The sequence below is a fragment of the Culex pipiens genome, chromosome 1 (genome assembly GCF_016801865.2).
Source record: "Culex pipiens pallens isolate TS chromosome 1, TS_CPP_V2, whole genome shotgun sequence".
In the NCBI taxonomy this organism is placed as follows: Eukaryota; Metazoa; Arthropoda; class Insecta; order Diptera; family Culicidae; genus Culex; species Culex pipiens.
The window spans coordinates 88,059,329-88,081,086 of record NC_068937.1 but is presented as its reverse complement, the minus strand read 5'-3'; the positions used below and the strand labels follow the sequence as shown (position 1 = coordinate 88,081,086).

The 21,758-nt window shown below is 40.7% G+C and overlaps 1 protein-coding gene across 1 annotated transcript in view; it reads left to right on the top strand.

The window, feature by feature from the left end:
• The window catches only part of LOC120425820 (titin), a 222,520-nt gene that overhangs the window by 81,699 nt on the left and 119,063 nt on the right, over positions 1 to 21,758 (top strand). Inside the window, exon 2 of the mRNA XM_052706601.1 lies at positions 14,255 to 15,141. Coding sequence (XP_052562561.1) covers positions 14,751 to 15,141 — 391 coding nt within the window. The 5' untranslated portion in view covers positions 14,255 to 14,750. The remainder of the gene's footprint in view (positions 1 to 14,254; positions 15,142 to 21,758) is intronic.

Sequence of the window (21,758 nt, the reverse complement as noted above, 5' to 3'; positions counted from 1 at the left end):
AATTCCAAGCTTTTGAAGTCGCACACCGATCAATAAAATCTAGTTCGCAAAAAAGATCAGGTAAGCAGTGCTGGCTAAATGATTGTAAACTGCTAGAAAGTGAGATTACTTTGCTGTTGAACAGGCGAAAACCCACTGTTCAACGTGGGAGCGAGTCTGGAGCGGTTTCTGGAGCGGCGCGAGACCGAATTCGCGGCTCGAAACATCCGTTCGAGGTTAGGTTGAACCACCCTAACCACGTGACTGGGCGTCACTCATTGGGAAAACCGACGCCACCCCGTAGTGAACGCAGGGATCTCCACAAAAACATCGCGCGAAGCAAGCACCCGACGCTCGCAAGCAACTGGAGCGCACCTCGTGGCGGTGCTACGAACTAACGCACTGCTCGACCGGAAGTGTGTCTCCGCTACGTCAATCGCCAACCTCCAAAATTGTGGTGAAAAACGTTACTTAATCCACCGGAAGGTGGTTGTTGCCTTCCTCCTAAAAGCCTTGCAACCACACACTACGAAAGCTTTGGCTAACGCTTACTTAGTAAAGACACTATATATCTGAGTGCTGCCATCTAGGTATGATAAATTTAATGAACCATTTGAAAGCACTGCAGTGTTTGTGTGCGTGCATTGAGCGTAAAGTTCCGACAGCTATCCGCCGGAGCTTTCAAATTATGTAAATAATGACCCTTTTTAGTATCAACCAAAACAGTTTTTCGAACATATCTTTTAAAGTACTGCACCAAGCCGGATGAAATTTAAAAAAGACTTAAAGAACCTGAAGGCAAATCCAAAAACATAGATCCGGACAAAATCGGTCGAGCCAGTTCCGAGAAAAGTGAGTGAGAAAAAAAATTCTACGTCCATCCACACGCACAGACATTTGCTCAGAATTTGATTCTGAGTCGATATGTATACGTAAAGGTATATCTGGGAGGCTTATTTAAAAAGTTCAATTTTTGAGTGATTTTATAGCCTTGCCTCAGTGAGGTGAGGAAGGCAAAACGTCGCCGCGGGAGTGTCCGTGCTGTTGGATTACGCACGCGCGTGGTGAGTCCACCTGGTCGACCGACCGTACGCGTGAACGTGGGACTACGCGAAAACTGTCTACAAAGAACCTGTTCATGCTTCCTGTCCTGCCGATCCTGCCAGCCAGCTGAATCGCGGTGGAACCGCCAAACAAGGTCAGATCTGCACTTTTTAACCGGATTTTAAACTGAGCTCGAAGAAAACCCCTGTAAGAAAGAAGAAACGTGACGTCACACAAGCAAAGCTTAGGGCCCAAAATACACGGAAATACAAGCAAATTTGAGTCTTTTCACATATAAGCTGGCTTGTGTTTAATGGATTGAGCTGTGTCACGTTCTTTGCTTGGGTTGGGAGAATTAGTTGAACTTTCTTGCGCCGGTAGAACTTTCGTTTAATCCTTTTCTTTGCGGTAAATCAATACAATAGTAGTTTAGTTTTGGGAAACGGATAAGCCACTTGGAAGTGTCATGTGATCTCGGATTTTTTGCCCTATTAACCCGCCCTGTGAGAGAGCCTCAAGCCGGGACTCGAAACACGCTTCAGCAACCTCTTCTTGGAAGAGTGGCGCTTAAGTTGCTGCTAGTTTGCGCGCAAAAGAATTCGTTACATATGTACTGAGCAGTTCTCTAGGATTTCGGTCATTCGATTTTTTTGTATTTTTTAATCCGACTGAAACTTTTTTGGTGCCTTCGGTATGCCCAAAGAAGCCATTTTGCATCATTAGTTTGTCCATATAATTTTCCATACAAATTTGGCAGCTGTCCATACAAAAATGATGCATAAAAATTCAAAAATCTGTATCTTTTGAAGGAATTTTTTGATCGATTTGGTGTCTTCGGCAAAGTTGTAGGTATGGATAAGGACTACACTGGAAAAAAATGATACACGATAAAAACAATTTGGTGATTTTTTTTTTTTAACTTTTTATCACTAAGACTTGATTTGCAAAAAAACACTATTTTTAATTTTTTTTATTTTTTGATATGTTTTAAAGGACATAAAATGCCAACTTTTCAGAAATTTCCAGGTTGTGCAAAAAATTATTGACCGAGTTATGAATTTTTTAATCAATACTGATTTTTTCAAAAAATCGAAATTTTGGTCGCAAAAATTATACAACTTTATTTTTCGATGTAAAATTGAATTTGCAATCAAAAAGTTCTTAAGTGAAATTTTGATAAAATGCACCGTTTTCAAGTTATAGGCATTTTTATGTAACTTTTTTCAAAATAGTCGCAGTTTTTCATTTTTTTAAATAAGTGCACATGTTTGCCCACTTTTAAAAAAAAATATTTTTGAAAAGCTGAGAAAATTCTCTATATTTTGCTTCTTCGAACTTTGTTGATACGACCTTTAGTTGCTGAGATATTGCAATGCAAAGGTTTTTTTTCATAAAATTATTTTTATTAGGTCCTTTTCGGTACTGGGACCTGGTTAGGACCGAGTCGGCTTTTGTAATTACATTTGACTTAATAATTACAGAGGATCTTGTGTGTAAATGTTAGTGGGAGGGGAGCCGATTACCCGCGGCCTACTCGGGGTTAGTAGGGAAGGGATTGATGTTAAAGACAAGGCGTGGGAAGGGAAGGGGGATTGTGTAGGGGTCTTGGTTGGCTCTGCTGGCCTTTGCGTTTTGTCCTCAGCCGCAACTCGGTGTCCAGCTGCTGGGGCGATCTTGCTTTGCTTCCGGTGCAACCAGAAACGACGGCTTTGTGTGAAGGCGAGTTATTCTAACTGAAGGAAAACTAACTGAAAGAAAACTAACTGGAAGAAAACTAAATAGATATTTTGGAATCTGAGAGGAACTGATAGATAGGATAGAGAACATCAAGGTCTAGTTGAGATAGCGCGTCTCGCATCGGGATTTCTGGTGGTCTTCCTCGGGCCCTGAGGGTATCTTTCAACTTAATTCTGTGAGCCTGGTGATCTGGACACGCCCATACGAGATGGTCGATGTCCTGATAACCCTGCCCACAGTCGCAAAGGTTCGTATCACTCATGTTGATACGGTAAAGATGAGCCTTGCACGAGTAATGGTTCGACATAAGGCGGGACATCGTTCTGATGAATCCACGCGTCAAGTCCATCCCCTTGAACCAGGCTTTTCTTTGCACCTTAGGTCGTATGGAATACATCCAACGTCCCTTGGTGTCGCCGTCCCATTGATTTTGCCAATCCAGAAGCGCACGCTGCCTCGGAAAACCGTAGCATTCTTGTAGGCTAATTGGCCTTTCAAAAATGTTCCCACTCTCAGCACCCTTCTTGGCGAGCAAGTCCGCTTTCTCATTACCCGGAATCGAGCAATGAGCGCGGACCCACACCACCGTGATGCTGAAGGACTGAGCCGCCAGGTTGTTTAAAGTCTTGCGTATTTCCGTGAGGAAAAACGTAGACTCCCTGGTCGGCTTCAGAGACCGGATAGCCTCAACAGAGCTAAAGCTATCGGTGAAGATGAAGTAGTGGTCAGGTGGCATGGTCTCGATGATTCGCAGTGCGCAGTAAACCGCGGCTAACTCTGCGACGTAAACCGAACTCGGGTCCTTCAGCTTAAAGAACAGCTGATAAGATTCATGATATACACCGAAGCCCGTACAGCTATCGAGCTTGGAGCCATCGGTGAAGAATCTGTTGTTTGGAGGAACATGGTTGTACTTTGATGCGAAGATCGACGGTACAACTCCCCGCAGAAGATGGTTTGGGATACCGCGAGTATCGGCTTTCATGGACGTGTCGAAGCCAATCAGGGTGCTGTTGGTTAACGAAGGCGTGCGCTGTACCGTTGTGCTCGGGCTCCACTCCCACGATGACATAAAGTCATAGTATAGAAGCATGCGCCGAGACTCAACGTGAAGGTTCAGCAACGTTTCAAAGTTGTCAATTACCAGTTTATTCCTATAATCACACCGGATCAGGAACCGGTAAGACAGTTCGTAGTAACGGGTTCGCAGAGGCAACACTCCCGCCAAAACCTCGAGGGTCATGTTGTGAGTTGAGTGCATGCATCCCAAGACAATGCGAAGACTTCGGTACTGTATCCGCTGGAGAACCAACAAGCGTGATTTCGCAGCTGACTGGAAGCAGAAACTGCCATATTCCAGCACCGAGAGTATCGTTGTCTTGTACAGTCGAAGCAGGTCAGAAGGATGAGCACCCCACCGGTTGCCAGAGACGCTGCGCAGAAAATTAGTTCTTTGCAGGCACTTTTGCTTCAGGTAGTTAATGTGCTTCCCCCATGTTCCCTTTTGATCGAAGATGGTACCCATGTACATGAAGTGGTCCGACTGCTCGATAGTCTTTCCCGACAGAGAAAGATTGAGCTGCGGCGGTTCATGCTTCCCCGTAAAAACGACCAGTTCCGTCTTCTCCGGAGAGAATTCAATACCCTTTCCAACTGCCCAATGGGCCAAGTTGTTCAGGGTATCTTGCAAGGGTTCTAGCAGATCGACTTCCTTCTTGGCAGCGATTGAAACCACTGCGTCATCTGCGTACTGTATAAGGGTGCAGTCTCCGGTCAAGCAATCATCGATATCGCTGACGTAGAAGTTATACATGGATGGACTAAGGCGTGAGCCTTGTGCCAAACCCATGTAACTTATCCGGGTGATTGCCAGATCACCTTGCACAAAGTGCATGTGTTTTTCTGACAACAGGTTGATGAGGAAGTTGCACATCGTCGGATTGAGACCGCTCCGCCGCAGCTTTACTCCCAACACATCGATGGAGACTGAATCGAACGCACCCTTGATGTCTAGGAAGACAGAAGCCATTTGCTGTTTTTTACCACGGGCTATGTCGATCCCTGTCGCCAGCAAGGCTAGACAGTCGCTTGTTCCCTTGCCTCTCCGGAAGCCATACTGCGTGTCAGACAGCAAGTGCTCTCGTTCCATCCATGGTTCGAGGCGGTCGAGGATCATCTTCTCCAGCAACTTGCGTAGACACGACAGCAAGCTGATTGGACGATACGAGTTGTGGTCGGATGCCGGTTTACCGGGCTTTTGAATGGCAACCACCCGGACCTGTCGCCATTCGTGTGGAATTACGTTCTGCTCCACGAACGTGTTGAACAGATTCAACAGACGCTGCTTGGCGACGTCCGGAAGATTTTTCAGCAAGCTGAACTTGATCTTGTCCGGACCAGGAGCAGTATTGTTGCCCGTCAATAGTGCTATGGAGAGCTCTACCATCGAGAAGGGAGGATTAGCATCGCTCCCATCAACAACGTCGAATGATGGTTGTGTCGGCACCGAGTCCGGGCACACCTTCTTGGCGAAATCCAATATCCACTTGTCCGATTTTTCCACACTCTCGTTCGGAACGGAACCTCTACGCATGGCCCTCGCAACGCGCCACAGAGTGCTCATGGACGTATCTGCTGGTAGTCCTTCAACGAACTCCCGCCAGTACATTCGCTTCTTCCGCTTCAGAGTATTACTGTACCTGCGATCAAGAGCTCTGTACTTTTGGAAGTTCGCTCGGATTCCACACTTGCAGAAGTCCACATAAGCTACAGACCTGGCCGCCGAGAGATCCGTACACTCCTTGTCCCACCAGGGGAGTGGAGGGCGCGTTCGGATGTATGGTCCCGGGACGGGTTTCGTCTGAGCTTGTATCGCACTGTCATAGATCAAATTAGCCAGAAACGCATATTCTTCAAGCGGTGCCAACCCTGCTCGCAACTCAACTCCAATGGAGACTGCCTCCGCGTACTGTTTCCAGTCGATATTTCGCGTCAGATCGTAAGGCATCTCCACCGTTGTCGATTGCTGTGGGCCATGGCTAACCAGAATAGCGATCGGCAAATGATCACTGCCACGAGGATCTTGAAGCACGTTCCAGTCACAAAGAACTGCCAGACTGTTGGAACAGAGCGACAAGTCGATGGCACTCGCCTTCGTACCAGACGTAGTTGGCGTTGGTGGTGTTGCAATCCGCGTAACTTGCTTGTCCCTGTTTAGGAGGGTCATCTGGAAGTCGTCGCACAGTTCATGAATCAGATATGCTTGAGGGTCTGTCTTGTGACTTCCCCACTCGGTGCTGTGAAGATTAAAGTCACCCAGAACTAGTCGCGGTGCCTGCAACAGCTCAAGCATACCCCACAACTTTTGTCGAGTTAACGACACCTGTGGGGGAACATAGACGGACACAATGCAAATGTCCAGTCCTCTGATCCTGGCCTGTACTGCGACTGCTTCGATTCCTCCTAGCTTCGGGAGCGTGATCTTTCTAAAAGTGTGGCATTTCCTGATCCCAATCAGTACGCCTCCACCTCTATTTGGCCCTGCCCTGCTCTCTGTGATGATGTTGTACCCCCGGAAAGCTGGCGTCTCATCTCCGATAAGAAACGTTTCGCTCAGCGCAAACACATCACAGTCCCGTTCGAATGCGAATTGTTGAAAATCGTTTAACTTGGGGGTTAAACTTCTACAATTCCATTGTAGAAAGGAGATGCCGTTTTTCGTTTTTGGTGTATTACCCATCAAAGGAAATGAACGACAAGAGGGGCGTCGTGCTAGCAAGCTGTTTCCCGATGTGTCTAGCGAGAGGCTCAAACCGCTTTATGATTAAACGCGTCGGTTCACTCACAAAAGAGCACAGCCATTCCACGATTGTGGAAAAAGGAAGGACTCCTTTGAAGGCATCGGTGATCGGATTCGGTTGAGGAACCGTTTTTAGGGGGATCTTTGGCAGCTTGGGAACGGGCTTCAGCGGCTTGAGAGGAATCGGTGCCGGCTTCGGTGCCGGCTTCGGTGCCGGCTTCGGAGCGGGCTTACCCGACGGACCGAAAGGAAAATCCTCCTCGAAGTTCAACGAGTCACTTTCCTTACCCTTGCCGCCAGCGGCTTTCCTGGACTTGGAAGCCTTGTTGCGCTTCGGGTTTGGCCCGGAAGAGTCACTTTCCTCGTCTCTCTGGAAGAGGACCTCCACATCGGAATCTTCGTCCCCCGAATCTTCGTCCGCCAAAGGAGCGAAGCGATTGGGGTGGGTCACCTGACTAAGGATTTCCGCGAAGGACTTCTTGGAGCGTTCCCTCAAGGATCGCTTCATCTTGTCCTCGCGCTCCTTGTACTTTGGGCACTGTCGAGTTTTGTGCGGTTCCCCGCCACAAAGCAGGCATTTTTCAGCCTGCTTTTGGCAATCCACGTCCTTGTGGGGGCCGGCGCACTTTGAGCACTTGCTCTTGTTGCTGCAGTAGGTCTTGGTGTGTCCCAACTGCTGGCAGTTTTCGCAGCTCATCACTCGCGGAACGTACAATCGAACTGGAAGCCGAAGCTTGTACAGCTCAATGTAGTCCGGCAGAGCTGACCCTGCAAAAGTCACCCGGAACGAGGCAGAAGGAATGAACTTCTTCTGGCCACCCTCGGTGGTGACGTTGCCCAGTTGCCGGCACTCGAGTACCTCCACAGCTGGAAGTTTAGGGTTCTTGAAGCGTCCCACCGCCCTTGAGAGGTCGACAAGCGACAGACTGTCATCGGTCACCACGCCGTCGATCTCGACTTTGTGGGCCGGAATCCAAACACGGTACTCAATGCTGAACCGCAGATCAGTTACGATCTGATTAGCTTGCACCGCGGAGTTCACGATCACGCGGAGCTTGCTCTTGTTCAGCTTGGTACATTCGACCACCCCAGGATAGTGCTTCTGCAAATCCTTGGTGATCTGTACAAAGTTTAGCGGCTTCTGTTTGGGCCGGAAGAAGACCACCCATTCCGTTTGCGATCCCTCTTGATACTGACGAGGACGAGAAATCGGTTTTTGAGAATGAGGATTCAGGGGCGGGGGAGGATTTGGATCCGGATTCGGCACCGGTGTTTTAGGAGGAATTGGATCTGGATTGGGAGGAATCGGTTCTGGAGTCAAGGGAGGAATCGGGTCTGGAGTCAAGGGAGGAATCGGGTCTGGAGTCAAGGGAGGAATCGGTGGTTGAGGGGGAACCGGATTCGGATCTGATTTAGGACGCTTTCGCTTCGTCCTCTTAGACCCGTCCGTGGATCCCCCTTTACCGCCATCATTCTTATCCTTCAGGAAGAGGTCCCTGTTGGTGGTGTTTGAAGGAACTCCCAAAACGGAGTCCTCCATTTCCACGTCCTCGTCACCCTCAAGGGTTGAATCGAAATCGGATTCCTCATGGTCCGACTTGGTCGGATCCATGTTTGCGAAGAAACGCGATAAACTAAACGAAAATGAAAATTATGAAACTAAACGCAAAAGTAAAAAAGGAGAAAAGGAAAAAAAAAACTAACCGAGAAAAAAACTATGAGAAAAAAAAAAAAAAAAAAACTAAACGCTAACAAAAAACTCGCCTTTCGCACTCACCGCCGAACTGGCCGCACTGGCTGCCGCCCGCAGCGGGATGCGCGGGAAGCTCGTTTGCGCGCGCTTGTTGTTGTTGTTGTGCTGCCTGCTGCCAGCCACGTAAACAACGGGGGTTGTCTCCGACCTGGCCTGGCCGAAAACTGGTCCGCCGACCGCAGTCGACTCTCCGGGGCCGTTTCCACCGACCAACGACCGTCTCTCGCCTCAGCTGCCTCCGCGACCGCTGCTGCTCACTCCTCCTGCTGCTGCTGCTCGGATGCAGGAACTCGTTCCTCTTCCGCTGCTGCACCGCCGCCGTGTCCACGACGACCAGATTGTGGCCTCTCTGACCACCGGAACGGGCTTGTCCGCTCGCACACGCCTCGGAATCGCCGTGAAAAACGCACCAAACACACCGCGAAAAAACACGACTAACCGCTGAGACTTCTGCCGGAGCAATGCAATGCAAAGGTTAAAAAACAGGAAAATTGATGTTTTCTAAGTCTCACCCAAACAGCCCAACATTTTTCAATGTCGATATCTCAGCAACTAATGGTCCGATTTTCAATGTCAAAATATGAAACATTTGTGAAATTTTCCGATCTTTTCGAAAACAATATTTTCAAAATTTTCAAATCAAGACTAACATTTTAAAAGGGCATAATAATGAATGTTTGGCCCTTTTGAAATGTTAGTCTTGATTTGAAAATTTTGAAAATATTGTTTTCGAAAAGATCGGAAAATTTCACAAATGTTTCATATTTTGACATTGAAAATCGGACCATTAGTTGCTGAGATATCGACATTGAAAAATGTTGGGCTGTTTGGGTGAGACTTAGAAAACATCAATTTTCCTGTTTTTTAACCTTTGCATTGCAATATCTCAGCAACTAAAGGTCGTATCAACAAAGTCCGAAGAAGCAAAATATAGAGAATTTTCTCAGCTTTTCAAAAATATTTTTTTCAAAAGTGGGCAAACATGTGCACTAATTTAAAAAAAAATTAAAACTGCGACTATTTCGAAAAAAGTTACATAAAAATGGCTATAACTTGAAAACGGCGCACTTTATCAAAATTTCACTAAAGTACTTTTTGATTGCAAATTCAATATTACATAAAAAAAAAAATTGAAAAATTTTTGCGACCAAAATTTCGATTTTTTTTTAAAAAATCAGTATTGATTAAAAAAATCATAACTCGGTCAATGATTTTTTGCACAACCTGAAAATTTCTGAAAAGTTGGCATTTTATGTCCTCTAAAACATATCAAAAAATAAAAAAAATTAAAAATAGTGTTTTTTTGCAAATCAAGTTTTAGTGATAAAAAGTTAAATAAAAAAATCACCAAATTTTTTTTACCGTGTATCATTTTTTTCAAGTGTAGTCCGTATCCATACCTACAACTTTGCCGAAGACACCAAATCGATCAAAAAATTCCTTCAAAAGATACAGATTTTTGAATTTTCATACATCATTTTTGTATGGACAGCTGCCAAATTTGTATGGAAAATTATATGGACAAACTAATTATGCAAAATGGCTTCTTTGGGCATACCAAAAAAGTTTTAGTCGGATTAAAAAATACAAAAATTGAAATTGAAGAAAAAAGACCGATTTCGTAGAGAATTGCTCTACTACTTTGTTAAAATAGGTAAATTTACCATATTTTTTTTTTTAATTTTTAATTTAATCTACGCTTTGTTTATTAACCATCAAGAACCATGTGTATGTTTAGGTACTTTAGGATTTTGTTTTATTTTTAAGTTTAAAAATACGTTTCCACTATAAGCGCCTCACATATCAGTTAGTGACTGTCAGCGCCCTAAAAATCATATATGCACTGTAGGCGCCCTCAGCCAAATGCGCATCTACCTAGCTCAAGCCCATCAAACACACCCCTGGTTATACGGGTCATCGAGTAAGCTCGTCATGACGAGGATCTTATATTAACATTCCAACGCCCAAGGCTCCAAAAAAGTTGGAACGGTAACTTCAACTCAATGGTTCTCGGGCACAACTCAACCAATCAAGATAATTCTTCTTTCCAGTGATTTGTTAGGATGTGCAGATGATTCTAGAACTTTGCAGAACTTGATTTGATCAAATCTATAATTTTTGCGATCAAAAACATCGTTCCAACTTTTTTTTTCGCGTGTAAAAAAAATTCGCCAAATATTCCGCGGAGGCAGTCTTTTTAAAAAAGGTGGAACGATGTTTTCGGTCGCAGAAATTACAGATTTGTTCAAATCAAGTTCTGCAAAATTTTAGGATCATCTAGGCATTCTTACATATCACTGGAAACAAGAATCGTCCAGATTGGTTGAGTAATGCCCGAGAACCAGCGAGTTGAAGTTACCGTTCCACCTTTTTTGGGAGGCTTGGGCGTCCGTGTAAGTTGGACATGCGTTGGGCGTTCCAGTGTTAAGCCAGTGGTTCAGTCAGGTAAATGATGCTGTGACCTGAAGAGCTATCGTCATCACATATTTGTTTCAGTTTAGATTTTAATAAAAGGATGTATCATAACAGACATTTTTATCTATCATTAAAAATTCCACCTCATTTAGCAAACATGCTTTTGAATGCATTGTTTAGACATGTATTTTTGCCGATTTGTAAAACACAAGTATAGAAATGGCTTCAATTAACTTGTCCCTGCCATTTTTTTGCCTGGTTTTGTTAATTTTTAAAGCAAATATTTTGTTCTAGATGATAATAAAAATATACAGCTTTTCTTCAGCTTCAGCAATGAGTGATGGTAGACTTGTCATTAAATTCATGTTTTTAATGATTTTTTTTCAAGGTTTGGATACTTTCGTCTAATTAGTCTAATTAAATTGGCAATTTGAGCTACAAATGACCGAAAACCAGAGTGTAAAAATATGCTGAAATATATCTGAATATACATCATCATACAGCAGTGGGGGTGACATTGGGTCTGGGGGTGAGATTGGGTCAAAGTGATTATTTACGAATTTTACTATTTCTCAGGTTATTCTCAATGAAACTGAATTCTGTTAAAGGGGTTGTGTAGGGGACATCTTAAGATGACTTCGCTGAAAAAATCTCGTTCCTAGAACAAATCCTGTTTTATGGCAGTTGTCTAAAGTTGAGGTACGTTTTTGGAAAAAATGACCCCTCGATAAATCATTTTCTAATATTTTTGTTGGAATTGCTTGAAAACTACCCAAATGTTTGAAAATCTCTACTTTTTACTCACTACATTGTAGCATGTCAATACGATTTCCTCGAATTAGAAACACTGTTGGATGACTTGTTTTTACCATATCGTTGTATTTGAGCATCATTTTAGTTTTATTCGACCCAATGTCACCCTCTCTTAGGGGTGAGATTAGGTCAGTTTTCAATTTATTGACATTTATGGTAGTTTTCATCAAAATCCACCATATTTTGGGAAAATGTTAGTAAACTATCTAAGAACAAATCTACGTTGAAAGACTTTCGATGTTATTTAAATTGTTTTTGTTATTAAGAAATTACGAGAGGTGTATCGTTTTTTGACCCATAGTCACCCCCACTGACGGTAAGTTACATCAAAACCGTTGAACAAAGTTTTCATACAGTCATTCTAGGCTGGTGATGCACAGATTGAGTCCTTATGGGTCCTCTGTGTCGAAAAATACACTGCTGTTACCTAGTAAGCCCATGAAAAAATCATGAGAGCGTAAACAGTAATGTGAACGCGTAATGGTCGCGTACCTTTTGGTTAAACACATCCCACTTGAAATATTCACAAGATCGCACTTGTCAGGCTTGGGAAAAGTAGCTTGACTTGTTTTGTCTCAAAGTAGATCGATACATTTTCACAGTAAAAAAGCTGTGAAATTTTCAGGATAGCCAGAAATATCCCAAATATCATCAGACGCAGCATCTTTCCAATCCCACACTAAGCGAAAAGCGAAAAGTAAGGTTATGTTTGGGGGACGCACATCGATTTCCACAAAATTGAACATTATTTTCCGATCCCTGCCGGTTTTATTGTATCCGTTTTTCCGCTTGTCTTACTTCACTAACACAAACACACATCCAGCATCCACCTTGGCGTGAGCTTCTCAGGATATGGTTCGTCGCTATGGTTATTGTTGCTTGTTGCGCGAACCCTTAAGGAGGTCCATTATTAGGTTTGCAATGGCGACAGCCAACGTGACACTGCTACGTAGCGTTAAGCAATTTTTGTAATGGATTATTCATGACGGTCGTTTGGTTGTTTTCTTTTATCTCAAGAGTCTGGATTTTTCCTTCAACGGCAGTCTGGCAGTGGTGACATTGACGTTACACGAATTAATAATGAAATCTTTAAAAAAAGAATTACTTAAAAAGTTCTTAAATTTCAACGAATTGGAATCACCACAAATTCTTAATAGAATTGCCTTCTTTTCTAGTTTCTTTGATTTTGCAATTCAATTAAAATTCTTTTAAGATCATAGCAATGTGTGTATTTTAAATTTTGTTTTTTTTTCTTCAGTTATTATTTTATTTTTAAAATCGGCTTGTTAGTTCAGCAGATATTTAATTCATTTGACATATTTTATAATATTTTCAGTGTCAATCAAAATTATTTTTAATTATAAACAATTCTTTAATCAAAGTTGATTCAAAGTTCATAAAAACAAATCTTTCCAAACAAATATCTTGACATGGTTTCTTCTTCAGATTGGCTTCACAAAACTTCCCGTAAGCACGACAAATTTTATCAGCATGCTTTGTCAACCGACAATACAATATTCTCTTACAGTCTTCCCAAACTTCAATTTGTTTCGCTCTTCCAAAAATGGCACCGGAACTGCTTGGAAACCATTTTTGCTTAGCCGGCGAGACGAACATTAGGAAAAAAAATGTAACTTACCAAAGGAAGATCCGTTAATGCTTTTGGTTCGCAAAACGGCGACCAAAATATAACTTTTTTGCCGACCCTCTCGATGTTCGGTAATTTAATTATTTTCATGTTCTTTTAAGATTTCAATATCCATCCGTTGGGATAATGCTATTACATAAATGGATTTGAGACTGGACAGCACATTGAACTTCGAGACGTTAGACGGTGGGACAAATTTTTTAGGGCCTCCGTCGAGGACTTCAGCTAATCCTCTGGGTTGATCTGACAAAATTTAAATATCCACGGCTCGTTAACTTCATCCTTTATTAGGGTGCTGGTGGACTGTACTGGCATAGCTGAAGGTGCTTGTGATTGCGATAGACCGGATTATTCAGATTGGGAGCAGAATTGAAAATTGATAATTGAAAACATAAATATTTGATTTTATTTGCAATGCTAGTGAAACGTGATAAAGAAATCACAACATTAGAAACAATGTGGAATTTCTTTACACGGATTGTCGAAAAAAGTTTGTTTTTAAAAATACAAAATTCCGTTCAAGCAAAAATTAAAATCCCAGAAATCGCTGTTTTGGCGAGCTAACTTTGCCATTTTCTTTATTTATGCGATTATAAATCGCAGGAATTGTTGTGAAAAGCTTCTCTCGCAATGGTATTCCAACAACTGCTGAACCTGTCACGTCTCACGTCAGTCACGGAGAATAACAAGTGAGCAGAGTGGTTGTCCTACTTACAGTCTGCTCACAAAGCATCTCAGAGGAATGCTGCGCGAGGAAAAAAAAGTCAAGTACGTTTTCCCCATACATTTCCAGATTTGAAGAGAGAGAACGGGGTTAAAACGGAAGGAATTTTATTATGGTTGCCTAATTCAATGAACACAAAAGTAACAATACATTTTATAACTTGAAGATTTTCAAAAAAATCTATCATTTAATACGTAGTCTTGCCTCGATGTTCCCAGCAACGACTTTTCCCGTAAAAAATACATTTGTTATCATACTTCTTCACATATCAAAGAGCACACAAATGATGGAGTGGAAATGCTGATAACGTCTTTTTTCTTTTTCTTGCTCACTCCCTTACAGAATAACGACGACTCCAACAAACTCGGAGGACTGGTTACCATCAACGAGGAAACAATGTGTCTAATGTTGACACTTGAGGCGAGTGAGTGACGAAAATTTATGCACCCCCAAGAATCCAACCCCAAAGGCTGGGTGCCTTCCCAAGTCATAACAATGTTGTACGGGGATCGCTGAAAGAAACAACATGCAAATGAAGTGGCAAGCAGGGGAAGCGAATCGAATGGTAATTCGTCTGTAGTACTGGTACTTTGCCAAGGTCGACCTCTGGGACTCGGAGGAGTTTGGAAAACAGGGGATTATCGAAAAAAAAATGAGGCTATAAATTTGATTTTGCATTATTGATAGCTTCACTGCTAGAGTGAAACGAGAGAGGAATGCTTTGCGAAAATGTAGAAAGATGTGTTTGAACTCGTGATTGATCTGCTTGCCTTCAACCGGAAGCGAAGCGAAGAAGTTGTGTGCGCAAATACATAACCTCTCGGTAGCAGCACGTGTGATGACATTTTGCCGCCAACGTGAAGGTCGTCAAGGACTGGCAATGTTTGAAGTGAAGAGGAAGAAGAAATCGAGGAAGAAGCAAGGCATGCTGCTGCCAACTGACGGAAACCGTGCCCAACGGAAGACGGTGACGGAATCCACCGGATCTTGGAAGGGGACAGGGCGACGAACACGTGGCAGCAGCAGCAGCAGCAGCAGGAGTAGTAATGATAGTGATAAAGTGCTAAACAAACCAAGGCTGGTGCAGTCACTTGTTTCCTCCGTTCGAACGGCAATGGTGAAACGAACAGCGGTGTTGTTGGCACTGGTTGCCCTAGTGACGACATTTCCGGCCAGTGCCGGCAGCTACACCGACACGGAAGACCTGATCAACGAGCTAGACAGACCGAGTAAGTATAAGACTGCGGATTTATGAGAGGTTGCGCGGGGTTGATGGATTTCTTTCTATTTACTATGAGATTGGAGGAAGGGATTTCCTGTTGCTCATGTCAAGTAAAGGTCCTTCGGAATATGTCGTTAAACTTGATATGCCTGAATGTCGAATTGTCATCGAGTCACGCTGTGGATTGGTTATTCAAAAAAAAAAAAAATTTCATCAGCTTGGTGTACCATCCAATCAAATTTAACCGGGAGTGTGCACGGAGAAAAAAGAGTTCCCAAAATCGTGAACAAGCGTTCATGAAAATGGGAACCACGAACAAAGTGTTCAAATGCCATGGTACGTTTTTCAAAATCGTACCATGGGATTTGAACACTTTGTTCGTGGTTCCCATTTTCATGAACGCTTGTTCACGATTTTGGGAACTCTTTTTTCTCCGTGTGGACTGTTTGTCAGACTGTATACAGTATGTAAAAAAAGTATTTACACCCCTTGGGCACTATCCACATTTTGTGATGAAACATGTAACAACTTAAAGTTTGACAGAAACCTAGTACTACGTTTTGTTCAGAAACTCATGCCGAACATTGTGCAACAAAAAGCTCATGAAAAGATGATTTCTATAAAAAGTTATATACCAGATACTATTACAAAAATAAAAGAGGTGCAAAAAAAATTTGTACACCTTTCGAAAAATTAACATAAATAAAGTTATTTGTTGACAAATCACCATAAATCCAGTCTCCCAACTCCAAATAGGCATCCTTGACAGATTAAAAAAATAATTTGGATTGAATATAAAGTTTACTAACTACTTAGTATAATAGTTTATATAACTCTGGAAATTCTATATAAAAATTATCTAAACTTAATTTTGAAAACTTCTAATTCAACTTAATGTCAATATATTACCATACAATTGCTAAATAAACATTTGGGAGTGGGTATAACACCGTTTTTGGGGTCTTTGTATCGCTAGAATAGATTTTTCGTTGGAATTTCGTACCAACCCGGAATAACGTCGTCGGAAAATCCGCCGGCATCCGAACCGGTCCACAATTCACAAGTCAACCTATGTAGCATCGGAAAGGGCATAAAATTTCCGATCTTTTGATACCCATACATCTAGGTTTTCTATAAAACCCACGTTTTTAAATACCTGGGCAAAAAGTAAGTTTGATCCACGAGAACAAAAATTACGAAAGCCCATACATTTTTGGCAGATTGCTCAAACGAAACCATAACAACGTTTTTGCCTAGGTATTTAAAAACGTGGGTTTTATAGAAAACCTAGATGTATGGGTATCAAAAGATCGGAAATTTTATGCCCTTTCCGATGCCACATAGGTTGACTCATGAATTGTGGACCGGTTCGGATGCCGGCGGATTTTCCGACGACGTAATTCCGGGTTGGTACGAAATTCCAACGAAAAATCTATTCTATCGATACAATGACCCCCAAAACGATGTTACACCCACTCCAGTATGTTTATTTAGCAATTATATGGTAATATATTGACATTTAGTTAAATTGAAAGTTTGCAAAATTAAGTTTAGATAAGTTTTATATAGAATTTCCAGAGTTATATAAATTTTTATACTAAGTAATTAGTAAACTTTATATTCAATCCAATTTTTTTTTTTAATCAGTTAAGGATGCCTATTTGGAGTTGGGAGACTGGATTTATGGTGATTTGTCAACAAATAACTTTATTTATGTTAATTTTTCGAAAGGTGTACAAACTTTTTTTGCACCTTTTTTATTTTTGTAATAGTATTTGTTATATAACTTTTTATAGAAATCATCTTTTCATGAGCTTTTTATTGCACAATGTTCGGCATGAGTTTCTGAACAAAACGTAGTACTAGGTTTCTGTCAAACTTTAAGTTGTTACATGTTTCATCACTAAATGTGCATAGTGCTCAAGGGGTGTAAATACTTTTTTTACATACTGTATCTTGTTGTTTTCAAAAAGTCTTCTTCTTCTGAAAATATTTTGCTCACTTTTTAAAGATAGTTCGATATCATGAGTTTGTAAAATAAATCCTAAGTATTGTTTAACACTTAAACATTCAAGGCTCAAACAAACTCTATATGAATCGTTTCAACTTTTTTAGAGCCAAAGATGTTTAAGTAAATTAAACACGTATTTTCCTAGCCGGGATAGGGTGGTAGAAAAAAAAACGTTTTTTGAAGATTTTCCTAAAAACCACAGTTTTCAAAAAAAAAATCCGGATCGGTTGAACTAATTTAAACCACCGTGTTGCTAAAGAAGGCGATTTTTATTAAAAATAATAATAAGATATTTAGATGAAATGGAAACGTTACCTACTGATTAGCTGCTCAAAGCTGAAAATATTTTTCTATAATTTTTCATTCTATAAATGGTTCCTTAGCCGAAAAATTAGACCCGTACTTTTTTGTTTGGCCGTCCAATCGAGCAACAAGATCATGCAAGAACAAGGTTGGAAATAATTAAAAATAATTTTGGCAAAAAAACGAGACTTATAACAATCACAAGTATTGAAAAACTGATGTTTATAATACTCTGGTAGTTTTTGTTATGTTTGTGCTGGTTAGGTACGAGAAAAGTGCCAGCATTAAAGAAAAACTACAAGTTTTTAAAGCTTTAATTTGAATGACTTTGGGTGTTTGAAATTTCTACCAGAACATTTCATTTCCCTATGTAGGTCCCTAATTTCAGACAACTTTAAGTGAAGAGTTTGTGTATAGATTTGCTACAAACAAAAACAAACCTATATTTTTTTATGAAGAACAAACAAAAAAACATAAAATAAGGTTTCTGTTTAGTTACCAAAACAAATGGGAAACATATCGTCTGCTGTGTGCTATCTTGTGACGTAGACCAATTCGGTCGAAAATGAGTTAATGATGACATTTTGCTAGACTTAACAAACACTACAAGATGCTTTAACCCGATTTTGGAAACTCGCTTTTTCGATTTTTTCGATGAAAACCGATGGGTTCATGTTCATTTCCATCAAACTTCTTGAGAATATGCCTCAAGAGACTCTAGAGCAAATCTCTACGAAATCGGCCGATTTCGACCATTTTTATTTTTTGTATTTTTTGATTTGGCTCAAACTTTATGGGGGCCTTCCCTATGACCAAAGAAGCTATTTTGTGTGATTGGTTCACCCATACAAGTCTCCATACAATTTTGGCTGCTGTCCATACAAAAATGCCCGCCGTCCCGCCCGTGTGGATCAATCGGACCGCGCACTGGACTCACAATCCAGAGGTCGCCGGTTCGAATCCCGCGGCGGGCGCTCTAAAATTCTTTGTGTTAATATGGGTACTCGGCGCCGTCGCTCCGTGCCATACTTTCATACACTTAGGAGCCCAGGGCGGCGAAGTCCTTGTAGTTAAAAAGGAAGACACTAGTGGTTGGTACTAGCTATGGTGGCCGACAGCTATAAAGTCAACTTCGTTTTCCATACAAAAATGCTACGTAAATATTCAAACAGCTGTAACTTTTGAGTGAATTTTCTGATCAATTTGGGGTCTTCGGCAAAGTTGTAGGTATTGTTGAGGACTATTGAGAAAAAAATAGGTACACGGAAAAAAATTTTGCTGATTTTTTAATCAACTTTTTTTTACAAAAACTCAATTTCCCAAAAAACATATTTTTTTATTTTCGAGATTTTTTGATATGTTTTAGGGGACAAAAATCCGCAACTTTTGAGCTATAGAGTAACATGGTCAAAAAATCTGCCGCCGAGTTATACATTTTTGAAAAAATTGTGATTTTTGGAAAAAAAAATAATTTCATGCAAAAACAAACTTGACGTAATTTTTCAAAGTAAAATTGAATTTCCAATCGAAAAGTACTTTACAGATTTTTTGATAAAAGGCTATGTTTTCAAGATATAGCCACCGAAAGTTTGATTTCAGCGAAATATTTGCAGTTTTTCGATTTTTAAAAATAGTGACCATGAATGACCATTTCTGAAAATATTTTTTTGAAAAGATCACAAAATTTGCTATAAAATTGTCTAAGAGACATTGAAGATTGGACCTCGGGTTGCTGAGATACAGCCGCTTTAAGAAAAAGAAACAGGAAAATTGATGTTTTCTAAGTCTCACCCAAACAACCCACCATTTTCTAATGTCGATATCTCAGCAACTAATGGTCCGATTTTCAATGTTAAAACATGAAACATTTGTGAAATTTTTCGATCTATTCGAAATTTTTTATTTTTTTTCCATACCAAATTTACCATATTTCTAGCTTTCTTTGAAATTACCCCAAAATTCAAGTTGGAAATCTCAATACGACCGAATAAAAATCATTTTTTGTACAATTGGTTATGAAAATACAGCTACAGATTGCCCGGATATAAACTCGAGCATAAAAAACTGCTAAACTTAGAGTATATCATTTAAAAACCTTTGTTTTACCTAAACAGTTCCCAAAATTATTCTTCTAATCCTCTGCCTATAACACTGTCATTTTAAAACATTTTCGAATCAATCACATTGTTGAGAACAGTTTTCTGAACCATAAAACCATTTTCCATAAAAAGTATCAGTTTTGGTTAAATATAAGGAGAGATAAACCCAATTTCGTAAAACAAAAAAAGACTTTCTCTCAAATTTCTGGATTCAATTCCCATTCAAACGATGAACACCGCCTATTAAGATATTTTAAATGATGGTAATATTTTGTTGAAACATGAATACAGTTAAACCTCGCATAGTGCGCAGGCGTTACGCTTTGTGTTTCTTCGATTACTCCGAAATGACATAACATTTTTGCAATCTTTTTGAAGTTAATTGTAGATTGGAACAAGGCGAACAAATTGCTTCAAATAGATTGCAAAAATATTATGTCGTTTCGGAGTAATCGAAGAAAAACAAAGCGTAACGCCTGCGCACTATGCGAGGTTTAACTGTATGTTAAATTTTGATGAAATGTATTGAAATAATTTTATTAGAATCATAAAAAAACGCCAGTAGGCGGCGTTCAGCGTTTGAATGGGAATTAAATACAGAAATTTTGGAGAAAGTCTTTTTTTATTTTACGAAAATTTAGCAGGGTTTTATGCTCGAGTTTATATCCGGCCAATCTGTTGTTGTATTTTCATGACAAATTGTACAAAGAAATGATTTTTATTCGGTCGTATTGAGGTTTCCAGCTTGAATTCTGGGGTAATTTCAAAGAAAGCTAAAAATATGGTAAATTTGGTTTGGAAACTTATTATTGGAGGTCAAATATGTAATTAAGATTCTCTTGAGGCTTATCGGTTTTCATCGACTTTTCTGGAAAAAAATGCTATAAAATCGAAAAAATCTTCCAAAAAAAGTTGCTCTAGACCCCCCTCCGACGAATTATTTCGCCGGACCCCGCAAAATGTCAGAAAAGAGCCCTTCTTTCATGGTTCCAAATTTCAGACTTGCCTTAATATTCTCGGAAAAATACGCCGTTGTCTTTAAATCATAGTTTTTTGTCCATAGATTAAGATGGACTCTCAATATTTGACCAAATTTATCTTTTTGGCAGATTTATGTCCAAAAATCAAATATTTTTAAACTTTTTCAAAAATTACCATTTTTTTTTCTTGTAAAATCAATGCACGCAGCTTGTAGCAAATGTCACCCCGAATTTTATATCTCTGAGAAAATGCTATTTCGAACAAGCGATTTTAGATTTTTTTTTTCAAAAAACTGACTTTATTCAGAATTGATCCTGATGAGCTATTAGCAATGTTAGCTGAAATAGTCTTATGAGAGTATATGACAGGGCTGAGGAATCGGGTAGCTTTTATTTTAGAGAACCTGTGTAAGGCCAAGAATCGCAAATTAGCTAAAAAGCCAAAATGGTGCAAAACTAAAAAAGTGAATTTCCTCATACAAAATCGTATGTAAAAAGGATTTGGCTCGGACTTGCTTAAATATTTGGAATAACATACAGTTTAACCCAGCAATGGAAGGCAATACATCAATTATGAGTCGTCCTGTAGGTCTTTACATCAAATAAGCCAAAATGTTGTCCAACAATTGTGATTTTATTGAACGGTCTGTTGTTTCTAGCTTATCAAAGAAGAAATAACATCCTTAGCGTGCTAATATCCGTAGGCCCAACCATTTCCAACTGTATCACTTATCCTAGCTTTCCTAAAAGCATCTGCCCACATTTGCTGGAAAATTCCATTCGGCTCGTTAGAACTGTGTTAATACGCACAAATACAGGCAAAATCATACAAACTCCAGACTCACGTGGTGAGCGTTGGGTGAGGCGGAAGCGGAGGGTTTTTGGAGGTAGGCAAAATTATGCTAATGATGAGAAGCTGTTAGTCCTAAGCTTAGCCGGTCTGCTTAGTGAGCGTGTTTGTGTGTGGGACTATGTATTTGTGTATGTAAATGCCGCAGGGATAGCTTTCTTTAGACGCATTGTTTGTATTGCTTTTGCTGTTGTTATTGTTGTTGGGATGAAAGCTACCTGACACGTGAAGAGGCACGAACGTGTAATGAATGAACGATTCTTGGAATTGCCTGATATTCAGAAATAGCACTTCTGTGTGTGTGTGTGTGTGTGTGTGTGTGTGTGTGTGTGTGTGTGTGTTTTCTCTACTTCCTGGTGGAATGTGAAAATGGAATGATTC